The sequence below is a fragment of the Rhinolophus sinicus genome, linkage group LG04, assembly GCF_036562045.2.
Source record: "Rhinolophus sinicus isolate RSC01 linkage group LG04, ASM3656204v1, whole genome shotgun sequence".
NCBI classification, from domain to species: Eukaryota; Metazoa; Chordata; class Mammalia; order Chiroptera; family Rhinolophidae; genus Rhinolophus; species Rhinolophus sinicus.
This window is the reverse complement of record NC_133754.1, coordinates 171,848,030-171,875,899: the sequence shown is the minus strand read 5'-3', so window position 1 is coordinate 171,875,899 and position 27,870 is coordinate 171,848,030. Positions and strand designations below refer to the sequence as shown.

General features: G+C 48.1%; 1 protein-coding gene across 8 annotated transcripts; it reads right to left on the bottom strand.

Moving 5' to 3' along the window:
- On the bottom strand, positions 1-27,044 carry TMEM268 (transmembrane protein 268). Of its 8 annotated transcripts, none has more exons than XM_074330916.1 (11): positions 26,480-27,044; positions 25,345-25,538; positions 23,987-24,034; positions 20,661-20,847; positions 17,324-17,433; positions 14,612-14,719; positions 13,454-13,603; positions 9,205-9,315; positions 7,106-7,186; positions 5,999-6,187; positions 1-2,771 (listed from the first exon to the last, which is right to left on the bottom strand). In XM_074330916.1, the coding sequence occupies exons 4-11, from the start codon at positions 20,767-20,769 to the stop codon at positions 2,592-2,594; spliced, it is 1,038 nt and encodes a 345-aa protein (XP_074187017.1). In that variant the 5' UTR covers positions 20,770-20,847; positions 23,987-24,034; positions 25,345-25,538; positions 26,480-27,044; the 3' UTR covers positions 1-2,591. The 8 variants fall into 8 exon arrangements, with proteins under 8 accessions (XP_074187017.1, XP_074187020.1, XP_074187019.1 ...); XM_074330919.1 differs by having other exon boundaries at positions 20,661-20,843; XM_074330918.1 differs by lacking the exon at positions 23,987-24,034.
- Positions 27,045-27,870: the final 826 nt, after the last annotated feature.

Genomic DNA, 27,870 nt, shown 5'->3' with positions numbered 1-27,870 from the left:
TACAAGTCAAAGTAAGAGGTTTTTTTATTTTTTTTAAATAGCAACAATTTATTGAAATCTTACTCAAAATTGCAAGCACTTTACATTTTTGATATCCTTTAATCTTCACAATAACCTGCCAGGTAGGTTCTCTTATTCCCATTCCACAATGGGGAGTGAGACCTAAGGATGGGAAGGACGCTCGCTGCTCCTGAGAGGCAAAACTAGGGTTTGAATCAATGTGACTAGAATCCCAGTTCTGAGCTACTTCCTCCCTTTGCTCCCCCTTCACGACACTGCACCACCTTCACCACTGCTATGGCTGGCAGTAACACAGAGCCTTAAAACTTACGGTGCTTACTGGTTCATTTGTGGAATCCGGTCTGCACAGCAACCCTGTGAAGCAGGCAAGACCAAGATCACAGAATTTTCTAAATGAGAAAGCTGAGGTGCAAATGCAAAGAACATGTACCACGTGGGCAAAGCTGAATGCCCCTCCCAGCAAGTGAGACCATCAGAAACTGAAGAGAGGAAAGGCAGGAAAGAATACAGCAAGGGTTGCATTCTTTAACTAAGCCCTAAAATGGAAAAACTGCTGTTTTGTCATTAACACACACATTTTTATTCTCGGTTATTATACTTACAGTTTTATGTTTGGATGATAACTATGGGCTCCTACTGATCACATTCACAGCCCTTATTTCCTCTGTGGCAGGTAACAAAGACAGTAACTACCTTCACGAATAATTCTCGTTGCCAAGCTGCCCTCAGAGTTGGCCAAAGAGAAATGCCGAAAACAGCCATTTCCAAGGGCTGGCCTACACACGGTTTTTCTTCCCTGGCCCAGAGAAAGTGATAGTCAGACTCATCTCTTACGCAAGTCAGCCACATTATTACACTTCACGTTCACCAGATCTGTTTATAAAGGAGTGAACTGACACTCAGAAAGGTTGCGTGATTTAGCCAAGGTCACGCTGCTAGGAAGGAGCAGATCTGGGATGAGAATCCAGCTCTCCTGCTACTAGGCCAGTGTTCTGTCCAAAGAAGCATCAGGTCTGGGCCATTTCAGTCGTGTGGGGCTACAGAACCTTTCTACATATAAAGACATAACAGACAGACAGGCCAACGGAGTAAAAAAACCTAAAAATTCCCAGAATTTTGGCTTTGGAAAAGCCATTCAGAACCACCCAATCTACCCTTTATATAGATGGGATAAACTGAGGACCAGTGAAAAGTTACACAGCTAGATGTGGCAGTTCAGGGCCAGAAGCCAGGTCTGTGCCAATCTCATCATTCAGCTACTATGGAGAAGACAAAGCAATTAATCCACAGGATTCTTTTCTTCCTTAGCAGGACCAGGTCATGCACAAAAGTATCAAATACAGTCTCTGCCCTTGAGGAGCTTATAGTCTACCTAGAAAAACAGGCATGTGCACGGGAAAACAGAATCAATACCAAAACATCAGTAAAGGTAGCAGCTACATCAAGAATTTAAAGGAGGCAGAGAGGAGCAGAGCTGGCTATGTTGAAAAGCTTCTTGAAGGAGGGATAAGGAAAGCTGGGCTTTGAAGCATGCATAGGAGTTCAACAGATAGAAAAAAATAGGTATGTCAGTCCAGGAAATAGTTTCAACTTATGAAGGAGTTTCAACTTATGGGAGATGAAGTCAAAATTGCAAATGAAGCCCAGATCTTGGGGACTGGGGAGCCTTCAAATGCTAGGAAAATTTTTGATTTGGGCCTATGGAATAATGGGTCCTCAAACTTATTCAGGAGCAGAGAACCTGAAAGCCTCTGAGCTCTTCACTGGAACTCCATAAGTGACAGATGATGCTACATTCCAGGACAGAGTTAGTGTCAGGAATCAGGCCTGTTGCTCTATATCTGTAGTATAAAACCACAACCACAACCACCAGCACACAGACCTTTGAACAAAATAAGTCCTCAAATCGGACAGGATGGGTCTTTTCCAAATAGTCCTGTGAATAGTCAGTTATGTGCCATTTGCTTCTTCCCTCTGTCTCCTCTGTCTCCTGGAAGCCTATGTACTAGCAGACAACAGCACAGGTGCACTGTTTTTCATCAAGTATAGGACAAGAAAAACTTAAAAGGGGAGAACATTCAGGGAATTTACTTCTTTTCTTCAGATCAGGAAGAGGCAGTCATAATTTTAGAGGCCCAGGGCAATGCCACAAAGAGCCTCCGTTTCCCCATCTGACTTGAAGGGCCTGGAGATGGGAGCATCATCTGGGACCAAACTATGGGTACGTTTGGCCCAGTCGGTCATCTTCACATTTTCTGGGCTGTCCGGACAATGAAAGGAACGCGAGCGTGGCCCTTCCATGCAGGTTCTCAGCAGCATGGAGAGTAGTTTGGAGTGCAACCGGCTCGGCCACCACCCGCTTCTGAGAAGGCCTGAGGTCAGCATGGGATGTCGACAGGCCATTTTTGTGCAGGGTCCTGAAGTGAGCACGACACCCTGTTGCTGACACGACTGACACCCTTCAGATGCTTCTCTCACCTAGGGCTCGCCGTCAGCCATCTTGGACTCCTGAGGCCTCCTTGACTTCTCACCTTCAGTCTTGGAGGAAGATGAGTACCTTCGTCCCTAGGTCACCTGGCCAGGAATGGGCAGCACCCTGTGCCCAGGATGTGGGCTTCTATGAGCTGGCAGGGGCATGGAACCCTTGGAGAGTCTGTGTGTCGTGTCCCCACTACGTGAGGGAGCTGGGAGGTCACCAGGAGCCGGATGTAGTAGCCACCAAACACTGCCAGCAGCTGCTGGGCCATTTCCTAGAAGAGGCACAAAAGCAGAATGAGGGCCACAGAGATGCAGCTAATCCACGAGGGGAAGCCAGACCGTCCTCATGCCCGGGGACCAGCAGTAATGCTCACAGGGAAACACCCAGCCAGGCCCTCCCCTGGGGCCCTTGGAAGATGTCTGGTCTAGAACCCCAGCTCTGCAACTGACTCTGTGGGGATCCTGGAGCCTGTTTCCTCATTTCTGCGGTGGGTAACCAAACTGCTGATAGGTGATAATAATACGCACAAAAAAGCTATGGAGCCTCAAAGTACTGGAGAAATTAGCATTGACTTATACCAGCCAGTCACACACACACACTTTTTCCAGTTTCCAGTGTCTGTGAGACTGTAAAGTGCACGAGGTCAAGGTAATACACTTGAAGAAAATCACCAGAGAATGGGGGCGGGTGGAGGAATAGCCCCATGGTGACAGGATGCTTCAATTCATACACGGTACCTGCTGGATTTCTTTAGACAAGTGCTCCTACTACACTAAGAGTTTGCTTATAAAAACTGGATTTATCACAAAAAGAAAAATGCTGTATGATTCCACTTACACGAGGAACCTGGAGCAAAAAATTCACAGAGAAAGAAAGTAGAATGGTGATTCCCAGGGGCTGGGAAAGGGGGAGTTCGTGTTTAAAAGGTATAGAGTTTCAAGATGAGATGAAAAAGTTCTGGAGATGGAAGGTGGTGACGGTTGCACAACAATGTGAAAAACTTAATGCCACTGAATCGTACACTTAAAAATGTTAAGGTGGTAAAATTGTACCTTACGTGTACTTCACTATAATGAAAAACATTAAACAGTAAAAAAGAATAAAATAAAGAATTTTAAAAATTGGATTTAACGCGTGTTCTTATGAACACATTTGGTCTCTAAGGTCTGTCCACTGGTCTGGCAGTTGGAATTCCATAGAAAATGCTTCAATTCCTTACCCGTGGCACTGAAGGCCTTTCATGATACATACTATGTCCAGTCTGAATGTAATAAAATGAAGTGTGGGTCACAGCAGGCTATTTATGATGGTAGAGTTAGTGATTAAGAATAGCCTTTCAAATCAAAAAGCCCAGTGGAAATTTCAGCTCAGCCACCTTGTGACGGACCCAGAGCAAGTCACTGCACCTTGCTAGGCCCATTTCTTCATCAGTAAAAGAGGGGAAATCCTAGTTCTCTACCTGGTTAGGCTGGGGTGAGGAGTAAAGGAACTAACGGATAAAAAGCCTTGTACCTAGTGCTCAATAAATGTCATCACTATCATTACCGTGATCATTATTCAAAACAGCAAAAAGTCCACCTCGCTCTGTCGGATCAGTGTTATCCTTTGTGCTAGAAAATACTGAAAATTCTTCAAATAGCCTGTCACTCACTAACTCAGATTGGTCTTCTTGCCCATTTACCCTAAAGTCAATAATGTAAGAAGCAAAGAACTAGGCCGGCCCAGTGGCTCAGGCGGTTAGAGCTCCATGCTCCTAACTCCGAACGCTGCCAGTTCGATTCCCACATGGGCCAGTGGGGTCTCAACCACAAGGCTGCCAGTTCAATTCCTCGACTCCCACAAGGGATAGTGGGCAGCGCCCCCTGCAACTAAAATTGAACACAGCATCTTGAACTTGAACTGAGCTGCTGCTGAGCTCCCAGATGGCTCAGTTGGTTGGAGCGTGTCCTGTGAACCACAAGGTTGCCAATTCGACTCCCGCAAGGGATGGTGGTCTGTGCCCCCTGCAACTAGCAACGGCAACTGAACCTGGAGCTGAGCTGCGCCCTCCACAACTAAGACTGAACGGACAACAACTTGAAGCTGAACAGCACCCTCCACAACTAAGATTGAAAGGACAACAACTTGACTTTAAAAAAAAAAAAAAAAAATGTCCTGGAAGTACACACTGTTCCCCAATAAAGTCCTGTTCCCCTTCCCCAAAAAAATCTTTAAAAAAAAAAAAAGAAGCAAAGAACTGTGGCGAGAAAATTGACCTGCTTAGAATTAGTAGCCTGGCTTCTGTCCTTGGCTTTGCCACATTCTCCACTGCTCTGTGTCCTTGGGCAAGTAGTGGACTTCTTTAGAGGCTTATTTCATCCATCAGAGAAGAACAAAATAATCTCTGCCTCAGAAAGCATGCTAAAGAATTTTATGCACGATAAAAAGTTGTTAAAATGTAAGAGGCCATAACTGTTTCACCATCTTTCACAGGCACTGGTTTCCTACTGAAATATAACAATATGGCCCATGCTGAGACTTGGGCACTGGCTATATTTTCCTTAAGTTATAAGGGCAGCTACTTTAAAAACATGTGTGCACACACTGGGATTTGATATTCATGACAGGAAATTGTATAACCACTGGTTTGAATGAATTTGAAAAATAATTTAAAAGACCCATCATATTTAATAGGCTGTTTCCCATAAACCCAGACATGCTTGCCGCAATAAAGTACGTGACCTTATCAATCTGTTCTGCTCTTCAGAAAAAGTCAAGTGAAGACATTAATATTTATCATTTTCTCTTATAGTAGTCCTATCTGCAGGCCCCCCACTCCCCAGCAGTGCAAAAGAGAAAGTCTGGGCTGGTTTGGACCTTTAATCCCCAAATCTGTTGGCCGAAAAGAAAATGCAAGTGCTCTTCTACAGCACACCATGCCTGAGGTCCCCCCTCACTGCATGTCTCCCAGACAGTAGGTCTGTCCTCAAGGCGAGAAGACGGTAGCACAAGCTGCAAACTCTTATCGTCAGATTTCGGGTCAAATCCCACGGACAGCTTAGGTGGCAGGACCCAACAGAACTCTGGAGGAACTGCACTTCAAAAGAGATGCACGTAAGATTTAAATATCCAATTGCAATTTAAGTAGATAGGTGGGTAGATGATAGATTGATTGATAGATTTAGAAAATGATCTAAATATTCATCTACATGTTCATGGTTAGGTAGGCTATGATCTAGCAACACACACCTATACATCTAGTGGAACTACCAAAAAGAATATCCAAGATATTAAAAAAGGGGAAATAACCCAGGAAGTAGAAAATGACTCCTCTGAACTATTTTTAAAAGTGCTGGGATAAGGGGAAAAAATATTGCAAACTAGTAGGCTAGATTTGTATGGTGTCCACCAACTCAGGAAAGCCATGTTCCGTGGAACTGACAACTTGAGGCCCCACACAGACTCGACACAAACATCCTGTGAGAGAAGGTGGCCCTGTCTGGCCCAGGTGCCCGTTACCTCCGGCTCAGCGTCAGGAACGAGCTGGTGAAGCTCAGTCTGCATGAGTGGTCTCTCTGTGGGATGAGGACTGCTGGGCAGGAGAGGGGCTTCCTCCAGCAGGTTCTCAGGCCCCTCCGCCGTTGTCGTGGGGCTCACCCCAGTCTCCATGACAACACAGAGCTGGCTCAATCTGCTTCTCAGCAAGGACTACAAAGGAAAAAGAGAGGGGGTTCGGGTAGTGTCCTAAGTTGCGTAGCATACAGGACGCCAAGTCTTGTCCTGAGCTGCAGACCCATGGAGGACAGAAGGACCTTCTACAGACTCAGACACTGACCTCGGGAGAATGTGGAACTGAACCACATCAGAAAGATCAGGTAATTCCCTACAAAAGTGCGGTCCGTAATAGCTTTTAAAGCACTTTTCCTTCCATGCTGTCATTTACTCCGCAAAGCAGCCTGAGATACGGTTATCTTTATCTGTACATTGCAGATAAGCATACTGAAGCTCAAAGGTCTTGCCCAAAGCCATACAGGAGCTAATGGGCCCGGATCAAGGCTAAACCACAACTCTGACTTCAGGACTGACTCCAGCACTTCCAGGGCCCGGGAAAAGACTGATCCCAGGGAAGGAGCCCAAGGCTCCAAGACAGGAGAGCTGGGGGGCAAACCGGGCATCACCAACCAGCTCCGTGACCATCCCAGGGTAGTGACAGGACTTCTCAGAGCCTCAGTTTCCTCATCTGTGGAATCAGAGCAAGAGCTCCCTGATCTTCATAAATGGTAGGAAATCATTTTGAACAGTGAACGCTGCCTAAATATGTGGTATTTTCCTCTGCCAGGATCTTTGTTATTATTATTATTATTATTATTATTATTATAAGTAAATATATACTCACTGTAGAAAATGTGGAAAGTGCAATCAGTTAAAAAGGAGATTAGTTAAAATGCAATTAGCTAGAAAGACTTAATTCCTTAGACAAAACACCCACTGATTGCACGTAAGTGAAGTGTTCTTCCTTCTAAGCAACTTTCCCTAAGACATTTTTCTAACTTTGAGGTAATGCAATCTACACAATTTGGCCTCCTTAGTGTTTTGTTTGTTTTTTCACTTAAAGTATCTTCTTACCTCCTGGTTAGCCTTCATTTCTTGAACATGATCAGACAAAAACTGCACACAGTTCTCCAGGTCAAAGTAGACAAACCAGAGCTGGGGAGAGAAGAAGCCATGACCACTGAGGCTCAAATCTAGCCTGACCTTGAACTCTCTGTCCCTGGAACCTTCTTCCACCTCCTGCCTCCTCGCTGGAGGCCCACCCTTCTGAGGACCACTAGATTTATCCTGGCCTCTGGCGGAAGCATGCCATTCTCTTCTCTCCCAGCGTCCCCATACATGAAGAAGTAAGTCTGCTTTGTACGGCGGGTGGAAAAATGGCTTTGTGTGCAAACCCTGTTCAAAATGGCTGCAGCCCCATCTCCCACGAGTCACTAAGCATCTGACTGACTCCAAATCATCCTGGACATCATGTATCCATCCGGGGATACCATCTTCATTTTCAGGGGCCAGGGGCCCTTCTGTCTGGAATCCAACATACAAAGGAGTGAAAAAACCCTCAGCGCTGTCACCCCTACGGCCCATGGACCAGGTCAGAGGTAATCAACTCGGATACTCTGGGGACAGAGGGGTTAGAAGTCCTTACCTCACTGTTACCTCCCCTTCCTCCACAACCTCAACCGTCCCCAGAAGCCCAGATTACACCTAGCCAGGCCGAAATCCTCCATGTTCACACATTACATCATCTTGTCAGGTCCATACCCGCCACACGTCACAACCCAAACTCTGCAAGAAACTGGGAGCCCCGTCTCACACCTCCATCCACTGACGTCCCCTGGATCCTAGAACTCCAGTGACTGACCCATGAGATCCAAGGGCACATCCCTCTTGCAAACTAGTCTCTCCTGCTGTCGCATCGACAGAGGAACATTTTAAAAATGAATTTCTTTTCTACTTTTTATCATGAAAATTTCCAAACATATACAAAAGTAGAGCAAATAAAGTCATTAACTTCCAGGTACCCATCATCTTCTTTCAATGGTTATCACTTCATGGCGACTCTTGTTTCATCTCTACCGCCACCTATTACTCACCCCAGACACCTCCAGCCCCCACCCCACACCATCCCCAATGATTTTTTTTTAAATCCAGATATCGTATCACCTCATCCCAAGATACTACTTTGAAACCAAAAGAACCCAATTATTTTAAAAGACGTGTCCTTTCACGAGTCATCCATCCATCCATGCCGTCAACTAATACTTGCCAAGTCACCCCTATGCGTCAATCCAGAAAGAGGCTTCAGAGACAAGTTCAGATTCAGAGGCTGAAAGGACTCCCAGATTCAAGGAGCTCCCAGTGTCTGATGTCACACTTGAATGGCCAGAAATCTCGTGATGCCTTTAAGTTCACCCCCTGGTGCCACACAAGACACCCTTACACCCTACACCACTTCAGGTGTGCTAGGCTCCAAAAACACGGATCTGCACTTGTCTCTGCTGCAGCCTCAGTACCTAGAACAGTGCCTGGCGCACACTAGGCTCTCAGGAAATGTCTATAGGATGAACAGGTCCTGTGCACAAAGAGCTTCTTCCCAGGTCCCAGCCACACACCCACCTCTGGGCTCCCACAGTGCAAGGAGCAACGACTGGTGAGAGGGCAGATGTGGTACAGAGATTTAGCAATATCACTTGGGGAGCCCCGCCACCATCAGGAGACCTGGGGCTCATCTAGCCCCAGCTGTGTCCCACATTGTGTGACCTCGGACTAGTCACTTAAGATCTCCCCACTGTCCTGAGGGCAAAGAAAACAACCAAGCCATGCAGACAATGCCTTCCGGGTCTGACCTGCCTCTCCAGGGCCCTTACATGGGTCCCTCAGTACTTGGCACACAGGATGCCCCATCTGTTTGCTGAATAGATGCTGAATGAGGAGTGAAGCTTGGATGGTCTCTGAGCAACCATTCCAGCCCCGTGAGGTTGTAGGCTGGTTACCAGTCAGAGGGGAGCCTCTAGGAAGGAACATTAGAGCAGGGAGGAAGAGAAGGGCTGCCGATACCATCTCATTAGCAGACTCTGGGCGACACTGTGAGACTGGGAGAACAGGGGCCACCTCTCCCCACCAGCCCAGCTACAAATGGGCCCTCGAGGAGAGGTCACTCTGAGACGCGGTACCTGAATCACACTCTGGCAGCCTTCTACTGTGTCTGTCACTCCCAACAGTACCCGGTGTCTCTGGAGGGCTCCGTTGGCAGCTGCCAGCCTGAGGTCTGTGTTGGTGTTGGCCTGTAAGACAAACACCAGCCCTGTGACCAGACCTCCACGCTGCCAGGGAGCTCTTGGGCTCAGACAAAAGCCACGCACTACCCCACCCCTTGATACCTTGGGACAACCGTTTTCTTCAAGACATATCCATTTCCTCCCCTATAAAGGGAGACTGTGAAGTTGTGAGGACAATCAATTCAGTAGTGTCAGACAGCCCTGGGACGAAGCCCAGCTCTACTACTTCCCGGCTGTGTGGCCCTGGACACGTTCTGTCCTTTCCCCGAGTCTTGCTTTCTTTAGTTGTAGAATAAATGTAAACAGTGTTCCTGCCTCCTAGGAATGTGGTGAGATTTAATTGAGACTGTGCGTGAGAAGCACTTAACCCAGGCCCTGGGACAGTCAGGTGCCGTAAGTACCTGTGGGAGGAGGGAGGTAGAGGGTTGACAGATGGGTTTGAGCACTTGCTGTGTAAGTAAAGCACCTACTCTGTCTATAAGGCATCTCCTTTCCATAGCGCCTACCACAGTGCCTGGTCCTCAGAAGGAGCCTCTGGGACTCTGTCTCCTTCTTTTCCCACCCAAACCCATGATGCTGTGGATTTAGTTGATAAAGTAGATGCTCAGCAAGTCAGAGAGAAGAGAGAGGAAGGGTGTTGGGACCCAAAGTGCTGATTTAGGGAAGAGACCCTCCGGCCCCACCCCCACCCCCACCCCTGCCCCAAGGATTTTGAGATGCAATTAGAAGGCAGCCCAGTCAAAGACAATGGTTCCCAAAAGATAGGACCGCTGCAAGGAGCTTTTGAAAATATGAGAAGGCCCTTTTGGTTGTCACAGGGATGGGGTGGAAAAAGCTGGCACTTAGGGAGAAGGACCAGGGATGCTAAATGTACTCTCATGTACCTTCCACTGAAGGCCATGTCCCCCAAGAGACAATCCCACGTGCAGAAGAATGGTCACCCAGCTTACCTGCACTCCAGTGCCCCACTGGGTGAGGATGCATGTGAAAAATCTCCTTAGAATTACCTGACTGGCTAACCTAACTCCATTTTACATATAAACCTAAAGTGTTTTTTTTAAAAATGGGTTTAAAATATACTGAATTTCCCAGGATTGCCACTACTATGACAATCGAGGGATGATTTCGTTTTGCCTAGAATGTCCATAAGGGTAGTTCACCCTTTCAGAAACCGGTATTACCAAGAGTTCAAATCCCAACTCCATCCCTCACTACCTATATAACCCTGGGCAAATTACTCACTGTCTCTCTGCCTCCATCTCCTCACCTCCAGGTTGGAGATAATAATACCCCCTTCTAATAAGTGTTATAGTAAGGATGAAATGAGTTCATCCACATAGAACACTTGGAAAAATAAACACTCAATACACATTAGGTAATGATTATCATTACCATGATAATATTGAACTGAAATCATCGTGTTTTCCACTGTATCATGTTGGCCACAAACAAATATTTTTAGGACTATTCCCACATGCCCTGGCAACGTGCTTTACTCTGTAGGGAATACAAGGCAGGGTCTTTCATGCTCTAACAAACCTTCCAATTTTAAGAAAGGCTATTAATGCCCCAAACAAGGGGAAAACAAGGCAGTGTGTGCAAAATGGTGAGGCTCTCAAAGATGCTATGTAATGCAGGTAGGACATTAACAGTAACAAGGGTCAGGAAGGGCAATCTGCATGGTCCTGAGTGACAAGGCATCCAAGGAGGAAGAAATCCTTGAGCTGAAGCAAGACCTAAGGAAGCTGTGTGACCACAGATTGGTTACTTAACCTCTCTGAGCTTCAGTTTTCCCACTGGCCAACAGTCAATTATTGTAACAGTTAATAATTATTGAGCATTTACTTTATACCAGGCACAATTGTAAGTACTTTGCATGTATTAAGTCATTTAACTCTCCAAACAATGCTATGGGGAACTATAATTATTATCCCATTTTACAGATGAGGAAACTGCGACCCTGAGAGGTTAAGCAATAACTTACCCCGGGGTTGCAAAGCTAGCAAATGACAGAAGTATCTTGCCTCCTTATCAGGTTGTTGGGCATAGATAGCAGGCTCCAAACACAAAACATATAGTAGGTGCTCATTAAACGATAGTCATTTACTAGGAAGGAAAGGACCCTGGAGAGGTTTCCTGAATAAGCAAACAGTGATGACAAAAGTGCCACTGTGTACATGGGACTCCATGCTGCACCTATGGGTAAAGACATAGGTCTTGTTCATCTCTGTGCCCTGTGCCTGGCACATTGTCTGGCACTTGCAGGGGCTTCATAAATACCAGCTGAACAAGGAAGGGAGGGAGGAAAGGCGGCAGACAGCCACAGCAGGCATTCCCTGAACTGCATTACATCTGCTCCTTGAAGCATCTGCCAGGTGCCAGATATTTTGCTCCTGCTAAAGCAGAATATACTTTGCTTTTACCCCCTCCCCAAGAGAAATTTCCTGCTGCAGGAGCAGCCAGCTCAATTTAAGTTTTATAGGCCAAGCACAAGGGCCATGAAGCTTCAACAGAGGCCAAGGCAGTATTATTTTGTCAGCCTTACCACAAAGCTCAACAATAATCTTTTCAGAATGATTAAGCCATAAAGTTCCTATTCGTCCCTGTGTGCACAGACACTAAATGGAACTCATCCCCCAAACCCTGGCCACATTTCCCAACATCCCGCCCTCTCCTCCTGAGTCAGGCAAGAGCGGAGTGTTTGCTAAAGATCTCAAAACCCAGCTTTGTGCCACGTGCTGGGGGAGCTTCCTACACACTGGAAAGACGACAGAGGTGTGGTAGGGAGGACAGAGTCCCTGCAACGTGCCTAAGTCCTACTCCCCAAAACCTGCGTATATGGTCCATTACATGGCAAAGGGGAAGGAAGGTTGTAGGTGGAATTAATGTTGTTAACTAGCTGGCCTTAAAATAGGGAGATTATCCCAGATAACCCGGCAGCCCAGTGCAATCTCAAGAGGCCTTAGAAGTGGAAGAGGGAGGCAGAAGATTCAGAGTCAAAGATGTGAGAAGGACTCGAGCCGCCACTGCTGGCTTTGAAGGTGGAGGAAGGGAACATGAGCCAAGAAACACAGGTGGCCTCCAGGAGACAGAAAAGGCAAAGACACAGATTCTCCCCAAGAGGCTGCAGAGAGGATGCAGCCCTGCTGTGTGAAACTTCTAAACTGCAGGACTGTAAGATAATAAATCTGTGTTGTTTTAAGCCACTGCGTTTATGGTCATCTGTTACAGCAGCTATGGAACACCAAGGCTGTCGGGTAGTGACTGAGGACGTGGCTTGGAATCTAAGCATCCTGGCCTTGAATTCCAGCTCTGCCATTTATTAGCAGCATGACTTTGGACTACTCCTTGAGCCTTTTGGAGCCTGGATTCCTCATCTGCAAAATGAGTGTGCAAGACTCTACCCAGAGATTTATTGGGGGGGGGAGCAGTGGAGGTTAATGAGTTAACATATGGAAAGCATTTAATAGACCGACCGCATATGAAGTGCTCAATAACTAACAAAAGGCAGACGTTGAAGCAGCAGAACACAATTAGTGAACCACACATAAGCCAGGAGAGGCATCAATCTCCTTTGTGAATGAGATCAGGAATCAGACGCTCAGGCTTTGAGCCCCTGCTCTGCCACTCACACTGGAACGGGCCAAGCTACCTAACCCCTCTGACTACCCACGCTCTGCCTCACAGGTCGTTGCTGGGGTGACATGAGACAGAATTATCAACAGAGCACCCGGTCAGGGCCTGCCCACCTCCCCCAACCCTCTGCCTTGGGCACCTGTGCTCAGTAACCCCCTCCTCACTCAGGGACTCTTGTGAGCATCCGTGGGAGACGGTGCTTGAAAGGGTTCAGTAAACTCCAAGTGCTGTACAAATACTGGCTATCAGTGCTCTCCTCCCGCTCCCAGACTCTCTCAAAACACAGCTTGCTTCCAGAAAAACACCCTGCAGGGGTTAGATAGGACAGAGAGGATTTAATCACACATGTGATTTGATTTCTTTTAGTCACCGGGCACATGGGCAAGTGTAAATTTTCATGCTTGGAGCAATTCACTGAAGGAGGGGAAAGAGAAATATCTGATTAGGGACCCTCCTGCCCACACAGCCCTTCTGGAGGGAACGTGGCTGGGGTCTCCAGACGTCTCACCTTCCTCTGATGTCTTTCGAAGATGAGCATAAGAGTCAGGGTCAGGCTCACCGCGGCCAGGGTCACGAGCAACACGCCCACCCAGTGGTTCCCCAGGGCGAATATCTGGCTGGTAGAGTAGATGTTGGCCCACACCACCACGTAGAAAACCTGCGAGAAGCCGGGGCAAGAGCACAGTCAGGAACGCCAGGCCTCGAGGGAAGCAGCTCTACTCAAGGGGACACCCTGGGACACTTCTGACGCGTCCTTGGATTCACAGAGCTCACAGGGCCTGTAAGAGACTGATGGGGGCCTGTGAGAATGAGCCCTTGTTCCCTGCTCCTAAGTGAAGATAGAGGAACAGGGTTAGTTACTCCAAATCCCTGCTTGCCCTGATTTTAAATAAAACAGGAAAAGGGCAGACAGCTTGGAAGGAAGAGATAGCTGAGACAGAAGCCCACATGATCCTTCAGTAGTTATGTGGCCTAGACAAGTTATAACAGCTCACTGAGCCTCAGTTTCCTTACCTGTAAAATGGGGATAATGCCTACCTCACAGGGTTGATATAAGGGTGAGTAAGATAACACATGTAACAGCCTCGCACTTATTAAAAGATTAATAAAAGCCAGTTGCCATCCTTTTCCCTTCCTGAGAAATGGGACGTGGCAGTCAGGAGTGCTATTTGACCATTTATCCATACAGAGGAGCATAAAATCACAGTGGTTAAGAGCACAGATGCTGAAACCAGACTGTCTGGGTTCAAATGCCGGCTCTGCCATACATGTATGTTTATATGTATATGTATACATTTGTACACACACATACACACACACAATTAGAGCTGAAATGGACCCATGGGTTGAACAGGTGGGGAAACCACATCCCAGAGAGGAGGAAAATCTTGACCAAAGCCAGACACTAAGTCCAGAGCCTCAGGTGTGGGTCTACAGATCCCCAATCGTGAGTTCTGCCCTCAGTGAACCCTGCCTCCCATCCTTTACCTGGGCAGCTTGTTACACCTCTCTGCCATAAATTCCTTCTTATACCACTTCCGGGTTCCTGTGTCGTGCCCTCTTCCAGGAATCAGGCCACCAGCCCCCAAACCCCTTACACGCACCAACAGGCACCAAGCCCCAATGCCCAGTGCAGCAGTGCCACAGGGGCCCACCGCCTCCTCACCACAGCAAATGCCAGCCGCATAGGCCTCGAGTTGTAGATGATGTATCTTCTCACTTGGGGCTCCAGGAGGGCACTCTCAGCCAAGCTTCGGTACTGGTCCGCTGGGACCTGCTTGGCCACCCAAGGGAAAGAGACCTATCAGCCACAGAGCACCCCTCCCCACCTCCTTCCTGCCAGCAAGCATGTCATTTCCAGGTCACGTGGTCAACAGTCATTGTCATGGGGAAGGGGAATCGGCTGCACGCTGGGCAGGATGCAGAGTTCAAGGCACTGACAGCAACCACAGGGCTCAGCTTTCCGCGCAGGGAAGGGCAGGCATCACGGGGAAGGTGGGACAGCTCGAGGTCCAGGAGGACATCCTGCAGAGGGATCCCCGCCGCCCAAGGCTCAGTACCTCACAGCAGACCCAGGACAGACTACCGGTAAGGCACAGGCCTGGGAGTCGGCCAGCACTGGGTCCAAACCTTGGCCCTGCCACTCACGTGCTATGTGAACTGGAGAAAGTAACTCCACTCCTCTGAGCCTGTTTCCTCCTCTGTAAAATGAGGACAGTAAGAGTACCCATCTGATAAGGGTTGTATGCATATGAAATAAGGTCACACATGTATACTGCTTGTCTATGCATCATGCAGTAAGCATACGTGTAATATGTACATACATAAAATCTGCACATCTCTGTGGTCCTTTGTTCTGCCTACCGCAGTCGGTTATATTTTACTTGGATAGATATGTGTATCTAAGTGTATCTGGCCCAGTGGTGGTTCCACAGTGAGCACTTCATACAAAGTACTATTATCAATACTGCGACATCAGTAACTATTCATAAAGTCCAAAGTACTGAATGAAAACTCTCATCTTCCTGCCTGTGGGTAGAGTCCCAGGGAGCAGTTTCCAGGCTCTCAGCCTCACGTGGAAAGGTGCTGGCTCGGGTAGTAGATGGCCGTCAGCTGTAACCAGTTAGCCATTGGTCACTGATATAACTGCCGCGGCTGAGCTAGCAAGCGCAGATTGCAGTTAGCAAGGGGTTGGTCAGTTGGCAGAGAAGCGGATGGCGGATTGCGGATCGTGTGGCTCCTGCTTCCTGTGTCTCCAACCCAGCCACCAGCGAGACTATAGTGGTATGAACCCCCGATCCATGGCTCTGTGGGTGTTCCTTTTGGGCCTCGCCATATCCTGTGTTCTTATGCGGGGAGTAGGACTGGAGACCCCGCATGACACCCTGCATGACACTGCTCAAACAAAAATGTTGTAGCACATAAAGGCCCCATAGGAGTGGACTGCTTAAGAAAATAGAATTTAACCATTAAAGATGCTATTTAGGAACATGTAGAATAGTATGTAAACCGTTTACTGAAGACAACTATTTAAGGAAAATGTTGCTCTGAACAAAGGCTGAAAGGAAACCTGGGAAGACAAACCAGCTGTTCTGCTAATGTGGACTTAGTACCATCAATTTGGAAAGTTTCACTTTCACGGTGATAACATGTGGTTTTAAACAATATGTGGTTTTAAACAATAAAGCAATTCAGTTTTTAAAAAGGTAAACTCTAGGGGTAGTGGGATGGCTCAGTTGGTTGCACGCGCTCTTAGCAACAAGGTTGCCAGTTTGATTCCCGTTATGGGATGGTGGGCTGCGCCCCCTGCAACTAAATTGAAAACGGGGACTGGACTTGGAGCAGAGCTGCGCCCTCCACCACTAGACTGAAGGGCAATGACTTGACTTGGAGCTGGCGGGCCCTGGAAAAAACACACTGTTACCAAATTTAAAAAAAAATTTTTTTTTAAAAGATAAACTCTAAAATCTTCAGGGTAAAATGAGAGTGTATCTTCGCCATCCGTAATCAACCCTCCCTGGGCAGTGCAAGGAAAGGATGCGGGGGCTTCGGGGAGAGAACACCGATGGGTATTTAATAAAAACAGCAATAGCTACAATGTTTTGAACATTACTACGTGCCACAGGTAGTGTAAGTGTTCCGCAAGCATTATTTCCCTTCATCCTCACAGAAACCCTGTCATAGGCATTAATACTGTCCTCACTTTACAGATGAGACTGTGGCTCAGAGAAGTTAAATCACCTGCGTAGTCACGCAGACAGTGGGCAGGACAGCTAGATGTGCTCCCCGAACTATGGCTCTATGAAGCCTCTACCCCAAACCACTATGCTCGAAGGCACTGCACTATCGGCTACTGCGTACCTGGACCCTTTCCTCTCCTACAAGGCCCCTCCGCCTGTTGGCCCAGCACACTCCTGTTTTTCTTTCAAGAACCCAGATCAAGCATTTGCTCCTCTGCAAGTCTTTCACAACGAGTGCCCTCGCCTGGGAAGGTGTATCATCTTGTCCTGTGAAGGTCTTCCATGCCTTATAGTCCTCGACTGCAGCATTTATCTCTTGTTGTCTGATTTAGCCGATGCATAGCCATCTCCCCCACTGGGCCCTGTGAGTACAGATACTGGGGCCCACTCACCTCTATTGTGCTTGTGCCCACCTATGTGCCTGGCACAGAGTGGGCACCCAAAACACACATCTGTTAAGTGAGTTAACTGGGAAGAGAGGACAGTTCGAATACGTCTTCCTTCTATCCCCTACCACATTGAGCACATGGTTTGTGTTTAATAAATGTTTCGTGAATAACTGGATGAAAGGATAGATGGACAGACAGGTAGATGGATGGAAGGAAAAATGGTAAGGACGCAAGAAAATCAGCACTCACCTGAATACCCCAGGTCTGTAGCTGCTCTTCTGCGGCTCCCAGATCGAAGGCGATGGGTGCACAGGTGTTGTCAATGCGGAGAACCGTGAGCACCTGGCCATTGCGGAGCTCTGAAAGCAGAGCAGGGGCTCCGTCTGGCTGAGCAATACCTACTCTGGATGAGCCCAGAGCCTGATGGCATCACCGCCTCTGGCCACAAGCACCTCGTCATGGCAAGGAGGGCAGGGTGGCTGTCCTCAAATCCCTAAAGAACTAGACTTGACAGGAAAGCCCCCCAGGAGACAGAACTGAGGCTATTAGGACACAGTGCAAGACGATGGAAGAACCCAAAATAAGAGATGTTTACTCATAGAATGGGAGGTAGTGAGCTCCCCAACACAAGGGATATTAAAACAGAGTGAACAATTAACTACATTGAGGAGATGATGTAACAGACATTTATTATTGCATTGCTTAACCAAGTAACTCTTCCATTCCCAGGGGGCTCAGAGCCTAAGAGATAACCGACTATGATAAGCAGAGCCATGGACCCCCAAAGATGCCCTGCCCTACTCCCCAGAACCTGTGCATGGCAAAGGAGAATTAAGGTTGCAGATGAAATTAAAGTTGCTAATCAGCCGGAGAGCATCTTGGATTATCTGGGTGGGCCCAATGGAAGCACAAGGACCCTTAAAAGTGGAAGAGGGAGACAGCAGGGATGGAAGAAAGGCAGACAGCGGGATTATGGCTGGCTTTGAAGATGGAGGAAGGATTCATGAGCCAAGGAATGTGGGCAGCCTTTGGAAGCTGGAAAAGGATAGAAAACAGATTCTCCCCTGAGCCTCGTGAAGGAATGCAGAGCCCTGACACCGAGATGATTTGCGTTCAGTGAGGCCAGGATCAGACATCCAACCCACAGAAGTGTGAGAGCATAAGTGTGTGTTTTGCAAGCCCCTACGTCAGTGGTAGTTTGTTACAGCAACTATAGAAAACTCATATGCTGACTTACTGGTAACCCCTCCCAGGGTATCTACAACCCAATCAATATTTTAAATGCAAAAGTGAATTAGATGTTACCTCAGAAAACACACCACATCAATCCAGGCTGATCACAACAGCTATCAAAACTCTTATTCTGCGAGAGTGCGATGAAGTCAGACTGTGAGCTTGAGGCCAGCTGGCCTGAGAGCTCCGGGCTAAAATTCCCTCAAGTCTGGCCCAGGGAGGAGTGGTGGCAGAATGAAGCCAAACCCACCTTCAGCCCTGAGTAGAAAGACTCTGGACAAAAGCATAAGCTAGCTAGTCTGGGATTCAAACTGTAACTCAGCCTCTCACTAAAAGAGTAACCTTGAAGAAGCAATCTAAATCCTTGGCCAGCGACTTAGAGGAGGGTCACATCCACTGCAGAGGAAGCGCTTGGCACAAAATGGATGCTGAACAGCTGACCACTATTGTTGTCGTAACTATTATCGTCGTAACTTAAAAGCAAGTATGTCAGAACTCAAAAGTTACAGTAGAGCAACACTGATCTAGTTGTGTTTGTTTTTACCCTCCCACACGGTGTTCCAAGAAGGATCTAAAGTGACCTCCTAAAAATATGAAAAAAAGAAAACTATAAAATTAGATTTAAAAGTAGGCAAATGAGGGAAACAACACAAAAAGAAAACAGAAGCAGAAATAAAACAAAATAAGAATAACTTCCAGTAATTGAGCTCTCACTAAGCACCAGGCACGGGGCTTAGGCTTTAAGTCATGATTTCATTTAATCCTCCAAGAGCCCTGAGGGTGGGTGCCAGACACATCATGGAAAAGGAAACAAGCCTCTGAAAGGCTAACAAACGTGCCCAATGTTACCAGGGGAAATGAAAGCAAGAAAGAGAAGAAGGAGAAAAGATAGTGAGTGCTCTCAATGTAGGCTATCATGCCCCCGACTAGCTCTCCATCTCACACACTAAATGGTAAACCCATATAGGTTTGGACTGCAGGCATGGAGAATATGACACCCACCGCCCCCCACGCTGGCTCTTTGCACACTGAGCAAAGTGTTTGCCCAAGCAATGCAAAGATTCTCCAGTGTCTTTGTTTGCCTTCCAGACCATGAGTTCCTGGATTCCTGGCAATCACCTCTCTCATCTGTTCCTCTAAGTGAGAATAGCAAGTCCTCCACTTAGACATACTTGTTTTTACACCTAGATTAGGAAAAAGGATCTGAAAAGCTACCAAAGAGTATGAGAGAGAGAGAGAGAGAGAGAGAGAGAGAGAGAGAGAGGAGATGGGAGCAATTTCCTGCAAAGGAGTAAGAACTGGCTTGCCAAAAATCAATGGAGCAATGTCTTCAAAGTTCTGAAGAAAAATTATTTCATTCCATTTCATTCTACTGTGTCTGTGTGTGTGTGCACATGCGCGCGTGCTTGCTTTCCTAATAGCAGTAGTAATAAAAGAAATCCTAAGTAGTTGAGTAACCAGCCACATTTCTATGGATCCCACACTTGAGAATGCCGTCTCCTCTTGCCTATTCCCAGCCATTCATTCATTCATTCAACAAAATACTTATTGAGCATCTACTAAGGCCCAAGCTCTGTGCAGGTACTGCACCTTGGTTCAACACAGAGAGAAACAACACAAAGCAGAGCCTCTGCCCTTGTAAAGTTTACATTCTAGTAGGAAAACTGGACATTCAACACTTTATTACACAGGTAATTATTTAATTACAGACTGTAATAGATGCCATGGAGAGAAGAAGGAATATATCAGAGGGTCCCGACTTAGGCTGGGCCATCAGGACAGGATTCCCATGGAATGGATATCTGAACTGAACTCTGAAGATGAATGGAAATTACACAGGGGAAAGGAGGCAGGAAAAGCACCTAACAGGCAGAAGGAAGGACAGCAAATGCAAAGGCCCTAAAGCAGGACAGCATGGCCAGAACCAAGAACAGTGACAGGAGGAGTCATTAAGACAGGCCATGCAAGCTGGTGAATGACAGATCTTTGTGCTAAGCCCAATGGGAAACACTGAAGCAGAAAGTAAAACCGTTGCTTGTGAATTTAAGAAAGATCCCTCTGGATGCTATGTACAGAATGGATGGAAGAAGCAAGAAGAGATCAGCTAGTAAGCTACAGCAGGGATCAAAGCAGAGGGTGATGGTGGCTTCATTTAAGGAGGTGAAGGCAGACAGAATAGGTAGAAATGACAGAAAATGGGCTGGAAACAAATCCCAAAATGCACACCCCTAGCTAAAAGCACTTCTGTGCCCATGCACTCTCCTCCCTCATACTATGTGAGTTCAGCTCAGTACCTGGGGCAGGGGACGGGGGCATAGCTAGCGAGGAAAGGAACTCAGGGCCATGAGCTTACCTTGCCCCCAGCCAGGAGGGCTCCCCACAGGCAGTGCGTTCCAACCTGGGGAGGAGGTAGACAAGGGGCTGGCTGCCCCACCTGGGTCCATCTGCAGTTCACAAGCCATAGCAGAGCCAGCGAGGTGTCTACTTCCCCTTCTTGGGGCTGTGGTTCATTCTGGGGCCCCCAGATCAGTTGCGCCTGCCTTCGGAAAACAGCAAAGAAAGAACTTCAGGCCTAGGCCTGACAGGTTGGGCTCCTTGGCTTCTCCCAGGCCAGTCATCACCGGGCCTGGGAGAACCACCCAGTCTTTTTGCTGACTTTGGTCTTTTTGGTCATGCTAAGGAACACTCTCAGCAGGAGTGAGAAGGAACTAAAACCCTCCCAGACCTCAAATGAAAACTTCCCTTCCGGTCTTGGGTCTTCTCCAGCTCAGACACATCCAGGGACCCAAAGCACCCAGGAGCTAACCAGGCCCCCCTCCAGGCACGTGAAATTTCCATTCCCTTACTAAGGGCAGGACAGCTACAGTCACGGGGAGACTTTTTATACAAAGGATCTCAGGTCGCTTCCCAGAAGACATTGCAAAATACAAATGAAAGAAATGAGGATGGTAGGAAAGATAGTTTAAAAATTAAAATAAAAGTGATAACCATGGAGAATAAAAATACCCAGGCAATCAGGGTCCCGAGCAGAAGTGGTAGAGGTTTGTAGATTCCAGGGTCAGATTAACTGGTTTAATCTGAAGAACACAGATTCCAGGGTCAGATTAACTGCTTTAAAAATCAGTTGTACAACCTATTAGTTATGTAAACTTGGGAAAGTGGTTTAACCTCAAAGAGCTTCAGCTTTCCTATCTTTAAATAGTGGTACCTTGCCCCCAGGGTTGCTGCACAAAGAATCCACGTGATGGTACACATAAAGGACAGACAGCAGCATCTGGAACAAAGGACACATGCCATAAAAACTATCTCTGGTTGTTGCTGTTTTGAGGTCTGATACAGTTGTACCTGAGCCAAGACTTTGGTTTTGAGCTTCCCGGAAGCCAAAGCTAAAATGGAAATACTGTCAAATAGTTACTGTTATCCATAAGGAGAAAAAGAAAACCCAGGGTGAGGGGAGCAATGCTACCCTCCTGGCACGTAGATTTAAAAGACCTTGGAAATGCTTTCAAAGCCTTGGGAGCTGGATCAGTGACAGCACAGCGGGATGACCCTTAGCCACTTTGTCAACAAGAGCAGAAATGCCTTTTGGGGATATTTCTTTGATGGCAAAACAGAGTTTCCGGTGCCATACACTCCGGCTAGAACCTGCACACTTTATCTGTGATGTGTCCATCTGGAGCCTGAGAATCAGTCCTCACAAAGAAAATCATGCCTAACTCCCTGGGATGATAAATCAGTCCTGCAAAAAAAAAAAAAAAAAAAAAAGCCCACTAAAATCATCTTTTGCTGCCATGGTTCTCGATGCTGATGAAGACAGACAGGAAGTGTCCAGTTGGCATACACCTGCTTGAGTCCAAGATGGCCTGAGGACTGACTGCCACTGTTCAGGTCCCCCAAAGGGGGAAACCTGACTCCCTCACCAACTTCCACTTCTCTGAGTCCTTTAAAAAGGACCAGCTACATTATTTCTGATGCCCAGTGCAAAATGAAAATGTGGAGCCCCTTGTTCAAAAATGTAGAATCTCAAGATGGTGACAACAGCCTTAAACCAAGTGTGTGTGGGGGTGGGGGGCTTCCTAAATGGGAGGCTCTGTGTGACTAAACAGACTGCATGTACCTGAGCTGGTCCTGACTTTATGTTACAGAAGATCACTTGGAAGCCCCCTCTACCAACCGAGAATATACAAAAATGAGTCTTTCACTGACAAGTATCACAAACCTGCCCTCTATCAGGCTTTGAGGCAAGAAAGCAGCAAAATGTTAGGAAGAGCGAGGACTTTAATACCAAAGAGCCTGGACTAGAATACCTGCTAAGCCACTCCCATGTGCTGTGACATTCACTGTCAAGTTATTTAACTCCCTGAGCCTTGCTGTCCTCATCTGTAAAATGGGTTCAGGGAGGCTTACTTGGCATAGCTGCTATGGGGATCATAGAAGGAAATATAAGTGTGACATTGAGCACCCTGCTCACCAACCAGGCCCCTTTCCTCACAGGTTTTTCTCATTTCACAGAACAGAAAATTGAAGGTCAATGGTGTGAAAGGACCTGCCCAATGTAGGGTGGCCAGAAGCTGTCAAGCCAGGAGGTAAATACAGGCCATCTGGCTCCAGAGTCCAAGACTATCATAACTCCCATGCCCTGGAGCCTGGGGACCCAGGTCTGGCTGTCTCTGAGCCTGTTCCTTACTCTAGCTTTAAAAAGAAAAAGACAGAGGCGCAGGTTGAGGGAGACACTTCCCAGGTGTGATCTAGCAACAAATTCCAGTCAGCACCTGAGATGCTGCGCTCTGCGAGGGGCTCTGGAGGGCAGGGACCATCTCCCCCTCACCTAGCCCAACGCCTGGCCCACAGCAGGCACTCCCAAATATTGTTGAGCATTTACCAGTCAATGGTATCACCCCTTACTTCCTTCTTCTTATCTTGTAACCCCCTACCCCCACCCCAGGCATGAAAGCAACAACCACCCAAGGATGTCTGCCTTGTACTTGGCAATCACTGAAGCCCTTTCCTGCCTCATTGGATCACCTCCTAGGTCCACCAGGAAAATATAGTCTTTAGATCCATTTCCCACTGAAGGCTGTTTAGTGTAATGGCTAAAAGTAACCTGCACAGTCCTCCCACTTTCCACCTGTGAGACCTGGAGCAAATTATTTCTCTCAGCCTCAGCGTCTTTACATGTAAATGGAAATAATAATAACTTTAAGTTATTGTAAGGCTTAAAGAGTTCATCCATGTAAATTACTCAGAGCAGAGCTGGGCAAATAGGAATGACTGAAAGGACTATAGCTGTCATTATTTTTACTCCAGACATATTCCCTAAGCTTCTAGTGCCAGGTGCCACGCTTGCTGGACTATAAAAACCATAAATTAAATCTTAAGTCCCTCTTCAGCCCTCTCTGCTGGGGATCACCATCTGATAGAAAAGACAAACTCAAAGAAAGAGAAATAAGAAACAGACAGTGATCAAACAAGGCAGAGGGATGGTGGAAAGGCTTGGCAAAGTGCAGGGGAGGGAAGGGACTGCCAAGTAGGGAGAGGTTCACCCCAGAGGCCAGGATGGGTCCAATCAGGGCAGCCAGAATCTGCACTCACCCTGCAGCCCCTTGTCCAACCTGGAGGCTGCAGAGGGCAGGAGGGGTGTTTAGCAAAACTGGCCAAGGGCAGACACTGACCCATTACCTTTCAGTGTGTCCTGGGCCCAGGATTCACCCCAGCACAGCACCAGTCCTATGGGGGACAGGAGAAGAAGAGATAGACACCAGGGTGGAGGGACAGCCCTGGGCTCCTGCAACTAACTGGTCATCTACTCCCCAGCTTCTCCGAGTTTTAGTTCCCTTTGCAGACTGCATTTACCCAGACCTTCCCTGCAAAGAAAGATATCCTTAAGTCCTGCGGAGCAAATGTCTCCATTTCTCCAGACACTGAGTGCCCAGCCTCCCCAGGAACCGAGTGCTTCACAGAGATTTAGGGAGGGTATGGGGGGTGGGGCAGGGGAGTGGGGGTTGGGAGAGAAAGATCCTTGTTTTTACAAGTCAGGTTTTGTTTTCGTTAAACTGGAAAGTCCCAATAAGAGGCCCTAAGAGGGACTGTCACAGAAGTTTTGGGGTAAAAAAAAAAACCTTGAGAAACAGCGGGTCTAAGCTCTCCATTTTACAGATGAGGAAATTAAGACCCAAGAAAATGAAAGTGAACTATCCAAGGTCAAGGAGCCAGTCGGGGTCCGAGCCAGAACGGAACAGGGCCCATTCAGGCCGGGGATGTCCCACCACGTCTGGCCTTGGCCTTGGGCATATGTGTCCTGCCCCAGTCATTGCCCTCAAGTCCGGTCCTGGGTCTGCTGCCTGGGGGTCTCCTTTACCCAAGAAATCACCCCCCACCGGCCACCGGCTCCCAGAAGCCGCTTGAGAGCAGCTCCCACGCACAACACGCGGAGAAAGGGGCCCAAAGGCGCCCGGAAGAAGCGGACGCGATCGCGGCGCCCACCCCAGGCCAGAGAGGACCGCCGAAGCGGCCGCGCAGCACCGGGCCCGCGCGGCTCAAGACTTGACTCCGGGCTGCACGAGCCCGCGCACAGACACAGGGGCGCGCCCGGGCCCGCGCACACTCACCCGGCTACGCCGCCGCCGCCGCCGCCGCCGCCCCGGAATGCGGAAGGTCGGGGGCGCCGCCGCCCCACCGCGCCTCAGCCTCCGGCACCGCCACGCGCGTCCCGCCTGCCGTCCGCGGCGCGCGCCACCCTTCTCGGTCCCGCCCCCGGGCCGGGTCGGCCCCGCGCGGTCACCCCACCCGTAGGAGCCGCCCGCCGGGCGCGCTTCGGGGCCAAGAGGGAAGGCTTTTCCCCGCGCTGTGCGCTGCGAAGCCGAGCTGGGAGCGTCCTTTCATCTGCGGGGCTCTCTCCCGGGACGCCGCGGAGCGCCTCCGTGCTTGCCAACCACGTGCAGCGATTTTAGAGCTCTAGGGGGTTTGGGGGGGGCCGAACCCTAGATTCCCGCCCCTCCCTGAATCTAGGTCTGCCCAGCCGAAGAGCCACGGCTTACCTCTGAGGTCCAGCCCACGCCTAACACAGTCACGGGACTCGGTGGATGAGCCAGTATTGGGGACCAGAAATTTCCCAGGGACTTGTTTTTAAATGAACAATTAATGTGCACTGTATTGTTAAGATCATTGGTTTGGGGATCCGCTTTTTAGATCATCTTTGGTAAAGTATTTAACTTCTCTGTACCTCAATTTTCTGTAAAAAAAAAAAAATAGATTATTATACTATTTCATGGGATGGTGTAAACCTTTAATGATATAATCTGTGTGAAGTAGTCACAACTGCCAAACACGTAGTAGCTATTCACTAGATTTTGATTGCCACCCCTACCCTCATCACTCAGCATTTCAGAGGGGTCGACAGTGAAAAGTGGCCCCTCCCCAAGGAAAGCGCTAATGTTTTGTTTTGTTTTTCCACGGAGTACATATGGACAGATGCACACGTGTGTATTTATACCAAAGGGAGTCTATTCTGTTGGGCACCCTAGTTTTTCATTAAACAAAGTTCCTTGGCATTCACCTCAGGCCTGAACACCCCACTCAGCCTCCTTTCTTTTCAAGGGGCTCATAGAACTAACTCCACATACTGAAAAAAGGCTCTCTCTTTGCTTTGTCCCTCCGGGGTTCCCACTCTTGCTCCCAGGCCTTGCTGGAATGGTCACAGCCGCAGTGCTGCATGCATGCCACGGCCTGCATTTCTACTTAAAACAGTCGGAATGGGGATGCATTTTTAATTTCAACAGATACTGCCAAGTTGCTGGAGGCCTCTCAAACCACAGGACTTAGTTGGCTGCACGTTTGGCCAGAGGCAGAGGCGGAATGCTTGGGGGCCGTGAGCAGTGATTGAGCATCTGAGCAGCAGATACTGGCCAGGAGTCCTCATTCACCAGGCAAGTGAAGATAGACATTGGGTGCCTGCTCGGTGCCAGGCAGGGTACTGGGCAAGCACTGAGCACACACTAGATCCAAGACATACCTGTTTAGTTTGCCTCATTTCCCAAAACACAATTTGGGGGCATGGAAGCAAAAAACACATGGGATGTTGGAGCTTTACTGATTGCTGAGAGAGGGATCTGTTGACACATATGTGGCCTGGGTCACCATCTAGCCAAATCCCGCCTCTCTAGCAAGGCCTACCTCCTCCATGAAGCTGGAAATTGTACTCCTGCATTTCTGCCAGGCTGGCTTCACTTTGCATTCTCACTGCTCATCCCTCCAGGACGTACGTGTTGACACATCAGTCTCCTTTGCTAGGGAGGCACAGAAGATGCGGGCCTTTGGAACTGGCTGCCCAGGCATCACCGCTTACTGGCACGGGAACTTGCACAGGTCGGTTCACCTCTCTGAGCTTCAATTGCCTCATTTATGAGAGAAGGATAAGAATTTCTGCTAAACTGAAAGATTATAAGAATGAAATGTGATGATGATGTGCTTAGCAGAAAGCACTCGGTAAAAGTGAGCTGCTGTTCTTGGGCAGCAAGGCGTCATGCCTTTTTCACCTCTGAACTACAGCACATGGCAAGGCCTGGCACTGTAGCATGGGGCAGTGGGGACTCCATGGAGAGTGGAGAAAGGTGAATAAAATCCAGTAAAAGGTGAGTAATATCTAGTAGAGTGCTGGAAAGCAGACTTCAGTAGCAATATCTCAATGGATCCACAAGGCTCTGGTGGGCGTAAGACCCTCCCCAACCCAGTCTGCCCTGTACTAATCTTTACCCACTGTCCCCCAACCCCTAAAAACCCTAAGCTCCAAGAATTCAGACCATCTCTTAGTTCCTCCTACACCCCATGCCCTCTCTCACTTCTCAGTGGTTGCCATGCCTTGCCATCTAGAAGGTACCCCAAACCACATCCCCACCTCATTACCTGATGGACACATTCTTAGGTCTCAGCTGAAAGGACCCTTCTGGGAGCCATTTCCTATCCTGGGCCCAGGCCAGTACCTCGTTCTCATAGTTACCCTTGCTTAACGTACAACCACATCTAGCACAGGTATGGTCATTGTTCAGTGTGCCATTTCCCAAAAAGAGAGAAATGGGGCATAGGGCTGTTTCCACCCATGCTGATAGCTGTCCCACAGCACTCTGCCCTCAGTGTTTTTTCACATTTATCTGAATTAGGGAATAAATAGCTATGAGTGAAATCATCAGGGCCTCAACTATACATAAATCCAAATATAGTCATGCACTCCATGACATCAGACTGCATGTACGACAGTGGTCCCAAAAGATTATAATGGAGCCTAGGTATGTAGTAGGCTATACCATGTAGGTTTGTGTCAGTCCATTCTATGATGCTCGCACAATGACAAAATCACCTGATGACGAATTTCTCAGAACATATCCGCGTCATTAAGCAATGCCTGACTGTAACCACAAATCCCAAAGCCATTCTTACTCAGCAGTTGCTCCATCTGTCCTGCTGTGTTGATAAGCGTTAGATTCATGTTTGAGGGCCAGCTGCCAACTATCTGGCAACCTGGATGAAGGAGGAATGAAAGTCTTCCCAGCCTGGCAGAACCTTCAAGC

Excerpts from the sequence above, each read along its gene's own strand:
- TMEM268 (XM_074330916.1), bottom strand. The coding sequence starts at position 20,769 with ATGGCTTGTGAACTGCAGATGGACCCAGGTGGGGCAGCCAGCCCCTTG. Across the intron at positions 9,316-13,453 it reads TCGAAAGACATCAGAGGAAG|GCCAACACCAACACAGACCT; the intron begins GTGAGACGTCTG and ends TTTGTCTTACAG. Across the intron at positions 2,772-5,998 it reads TTCCTGACGCTGAGCCGGAG|GAAATGGCCCAGCAGCTGCT; the intron begins GTAACGGGCACC and ends TGCCTCTTCTAG.